General features: G+C 45.8%; 1 protein-coding gene across 2 annotated transcripts; it reads left to right on the top strand.

Moving 5' to 3' along the window:
- The first annotated feature begins 1,309 nt into the window (after positions 1–1,309).
- On the top strand, positions 1,310–4,399 carry irx5a (iroquois homeobox 5a). 2 transcript variants are annotated; one of them, XM_079555261.1, is made up of 3 exons: positions 1,310–1,920; positions 2,644–3,049; positions 3,600–4,399. In XM_079555261.1, exons 1-3 carry the CDS (start codon positions 1,663–1,665, stop codon positions 4,322–4,324), a joined length of 1,389 nt encoding a protein of 462 aa, XP_079411387.1. In that variant the 5' UTR covers positions 1,310–1,662; the 3' UTR covers positions 4,325–4,399. The 2 variants fall into 2 exon arrangements, with proteins under 2 accessions (XP_079411387.1, XP_079411388.1); XM_079555262.1 differs by having other exon boundaries at positions 1,312–1,905.
- The last annotated feature ends 423 nt before the right edge of the window (positions 4,400–4,822 follow it).

Below are 4,822 nucleotides of genomic sequence, written 5' to 3'. Positions count from 1 at the left end.
TGTCAAGTCAATTTTATTCAGCCATATTTATATGTATACGCACAAATAGGAACACATCGTAGACAAATTAAACATTAAGGCAGATGGAAATATTCTTTTAAACTTGCACCAAACAAAACGCATGCACTGCAGGTATACTCTGATCATTTTAATGGTCAGTCTCTTTAACACAGGCCGAGATAGAAGTTACAGCAAACCCTGCACACACAAGTCTCCAGGATAATTGGTCCCGCTCTCAACATTACATTGTGATGCGATTCATTCCAGGGCCACTAAACCCTCTGTTCTGAACCCGTTGGATTCTCGGGCGCACACGTTAGTCCCTGCTTCACCAGCGTCATCGCCCACCGCTCTCTGGAGGGTTTCAGAGCGTATAAAGCACGTGACATGTGCACACAGTGTTTAGCAGCGCCTACAGCGATCCCTTTCGGCTCAATTGAGACTCTTTTTTTGTCTCTCTAAATAATACACATAATATTCATCAATTTATAATAATAATAACAATGACAATAATAATAATATTAATAGTAGGATGAACGCGTCAGAAATACATCAATATAATTATTCTTATATTTGATGAGTGAAATGCGTATCTGCGGTGATCTAATGCGATTATTTGAAGAGTGTGCGTGGATTTAGCAGTTATCCAGCCACTAATCTGTTCGAGCTTCAGGCTTTCCATGGCTTTATTAACTGGATAGTCCCACTCAATGAAATGTCTCAGACATGGACAGAAAGCTAAACAAAGCTACAGAACTTTTTTACGGTCTTGCAGTAAATAATTTCCTGTTATACCAATCCCTTGAACGCATGCGTCAAAGTTGAACTGCGCAGAAAAGCTACCCTTTTAAAATTTAACATGGGAACGCTGTCTGTTAACACTTTTAAAAATGCGTTTACTTACGGAGATATCAGCAAGAAAATTGCGCAGCCTCGGTGCGTATTTTTGGGAAATTCTGCTCGGCTCTCCTCGGACCCAATATCTTGTTGATGCGCATACATTTAGTTGCTGATCGAATGTGGACGTCACCCCTTCAGTTTGCAGCCAAAGGAAGAAATACGTTGCATGACAAGAAAAGTTGGGAGTTCACAGAAGCGCTTGGTGTCGCTATCCAAAAGGAAAAAGGGGGGCTGCCAGGCGCGCACTTAAGACTCACTGCAGTGAGGAAGCTTGTTAAGCAGGAAAAATGGAGAAATAGAGTAAGGGGGGATTGTTAGTTAACGCAAGAGAGAGAGCTAGAGGGACAGAGGGAGGGTAAGAGGGAGGAAAGAGAGAGGGTAAAGAGAGCTTGGCGCTGCACACAGTTGACTACACCCCAAGAGGAGGAGCGTACTGTACAGCGTAGTAGGCGTCAGGATCCTCAATTTCCAACTTAGCATCTTGGCAGGACATTTTCCCAAGCAAAGCCCTTGTCCGACGGGTAAAATACCTAGTGCGCAGGCATGAGCGCGGCAGCGTAACTCGCACAAGGAGCGACAAAACCACACTACACCCGACGGAAAGTGGCAGCGAGCGGCACCTCTGACGTTCAAGTGTCTACTTTTCCTCGTCTTTGGGCACTTTTGTCATTCTGAGGGGACAGGCTGCGGGTCTGCGCACGCTCATGAGAAAATAAAGGATAGTGCGCAAGTTTAGTCACTTCCAATCTTTGGGCTCCAAGCATGGCTTATCCTCAGGGCTACTTGTACCAGCCATCCGCGTCCCTAGCCCTGTACTCTTGCCCTGCTTACAGCACCAGTGTCATATCGGGACCCAGGACAGAGGAGCTCGGGAGATCGTCGTCGGGATCTGCCTTTGCACCTTATGCCGGATCTACCGCGTTCACCAGCGCCTCACCGGGGTACAATTCCCATTTGCCGTACAATGCGGACGCAGCTGCCGCCGCCACATTCACCTCGTATGTGGTGAGTAAACTCAAGGTGATTATTCCATCCAGCAGGCAGTAAACGCCAGTTTATTAAGTCGTATCAGCCTCAAACGCATGCTGTGCACTGGGGGTAAGCGATTAGGAAGCCAGCGTGTGCAAAAGTGCACGTATAACATTAGGCAGGCCATAACATGTGGTTAAAACTAATTTAGATTATTACAAGGATGACAGTAGAGGAAGTTTAGGGGAGATCGACGTCAAGTGAATTATTAGCACAACACACTGCATGTTAGCGTCACATTTAATAAAAATGATAATGTGGTCATTATAAAAATGTAAAATAGTTTGCCGTTACAATTGTGAAACCAGTTGATTTTGTGTGAGTTGTACTAAAGGATGTATAGGCCCAGTTACGGGGAATATGATATAGAAATTTCAGGGAGGGACAGACGAGCAGAGTGGCACAGTGACAGCGCAAAGAAATTCGGGTTGCTTTAAAACTACGGAAAATGAATTAAAAAGCATACCGGTTTTGTATCAAAGTATAATAATAGCGATGTAAACAATAACGTTTATATTCACGCAAACAAACCCATGGTATTTCCTGTTGCAACTTGAGCAGCTTTTGCAGTAAGCGCGTACATGTACGCGCGCGCATTTATGTTTATGGCTCTAACTTTGGATCTAGTTTAGTTTCAGGTATTTCTCTTGTAAATGTTGGGGTTTTTTTGTGGTTATTTTGTTTTGATACAAATATCTTATCTTTACACAACAGAGTTCTCCGTACGACCACACTACGGGCATGGCTGGTTCCATAGGATACCACCCGTACGCCGCGCCACTGGGCACCTACCCATATGGCGACCCGGCCTACCGAAAGAACGCTACACGGGACGCAACGGCCACGCTCAAAGCCTGGCTCAACGAGCACCGCAAGAACCCTTATCCCACGAAAGGAGAGAAGATCATGCTGGCCATCATCACCAAAATGACCCTCACACAAGTTTCCACCTGGTTCGCCAACGCCAGGAGGAGACTCAAGAAGGAGAACAAGATGACGTGGACGCCGCGGAACCGCAGCGAGGACGAGGAGGAGGACGAGAATATTGATTTGGAGAAAAACGACGACGATGAGCCCAGCAAGCCCATAGACAAGGGGGACTCCACAGACACAGAAGCAGGTTGGTGCTGCTCCTTTCGTGCTGGGGTAACAAAAAGTGTGGGGGGAAAATCATAAATTTTTCATCGCAGTCGTTTTTACTCAGGCTGCAAAATTGATTGCTGGTTAATGGTGGTATATTATTTATAATGGGACAATTGCTTTAAATAATAATCACCTTGAACTCCCCTCGTTTGCCTTCAGTGGGGATAGAATTGCTGGTGACGCATGTATTTAGCAGTCAATTTATCTTTAAGTGTATAATAAGCCGGCAGCTGGTGCACTGTGCGTCTTTAAAAATCACACTCCTATTATTACAGATTAGTGCTGTAACGCCTGCCTCGGATTTATCAAAGCAATTACTCTCGTGGAGGAAAATATATCAACTAGAAAATGCATGCGTTAGTTTGAAGTGTGTGTTTTTTTTCTCTCGTTTGTGTTGCGCATTTTTTCCTCTTGTTTGTCCAGGACATTTTTATTTTTATGTATATGTTAATTTACTTGTGACAGACATTTGCCAGACGTTATTTTTTTGTCCGGTTCCCTCATTAATCATGTTGCTCGCGCTGCAGATCATAAACTCCTGGACCCCGTGGACTTGGGCTGCGATCGGTTTAAAGACGAGACCCTGCAGGGCAAAGACACGGACCCTCTCCTCAGCGACACGGAACTAAAAGACCCGGAGGGGCGGACTAGCCCCGCGGAGTTGCAGCCGGACTCGGCCAGACCCACCACTTCGTCTCCGTCTGCCCTTTCCAGAGCGAGCCTGGCGCTCCAAGACAAACCCTCAGACCTTAGTCACCACCACCACGCGCCCGGCTCGGTGACAAGCAACGTGACCTCTGTCATCCACTCGCCCCCCTCGGCCCCCAAACCGAAACTGTGGTCCCTCGCGGAAATCGCCACGTCGTCGGACAGGTGCAGCAAAAGTGGCAGCGTGAGCGACGCGTCATCTGCTGCTGCTCAGACTTCTTCGGTGATGGGCTCGAGCGCGTCCCCGTCTCGGTCCAGTCCCCAGTGCGCGCTCCCGAACAGCACGGTCCTGTCCAGGCCTCTGTACTACACAGCTCCCTTCTACCCCGGCTACACGAACTATGGGGGCACTTTCGGACACTTGCACAGTAATCACGGCTCTGTGGGCACGGGCTCAGCGGCGCATTTCAATGGAATAAACCAGACTGTGTTAAATAGAGCCGAGGCGCTCGTAAGAGAGAGCCACAAAATCAGAAGCCAAACGCAGGTAGATCTTTGTAAAGACTCCCCTTATGAACTAAAGAAAGGTATGTCAAATATTTAATACCTGCTATTTTACACACGCTAAGGACTTTTATTTATTATTGATGTGGCTGCATAAAAAAATAAAACAAAAGAACAACAGAGCCAATTCACAACAACAAAGATTTCAATGCTTATTCTGGGAAAATCCTTTCTTTCTGAATGGTTAATTCAACAAAAACAACGTAACAAAGAACGGTCTTAATCGATGCAGCCACCCTGGAGTCTATTTGTAATAAAGACTAACATGTATATTTAATGTAGCATTTTTGTATTTAAAATGAACACACTATCTTTGAAGTAAATTATGGAAAATGAAAAAAAAAAAATTGTGCAGTGACTGTTTTGGATTTGGCAGTGACGTGGTATGTGCGCGCGCGCGTGTGTGTGTATGATACTTCGAGGCCATGCTTGATTGAAAGTTGATAGACACTGAAAAGAAAATGCGCAAAAGCCGTGGAGAGCTTTACGCAGACAGTTGATAACGACATGGATCGAGTAAATGTGCTTCTTTTCACCC

This window comes from Gobius niger, assembly GCF_951799975.1.
Source record: "Gobius niger genome assembly, chromosome: 4".
Taxonomy (NCBI): Eukaryota; Metazoa; Chordata; class Actinopteri; order Gobiiformes; family Gobiidae; genus Gobius; species Gobius niger.
This window is presented reverse-complemented; position numbering and strand designations above follow the sequence as displayed.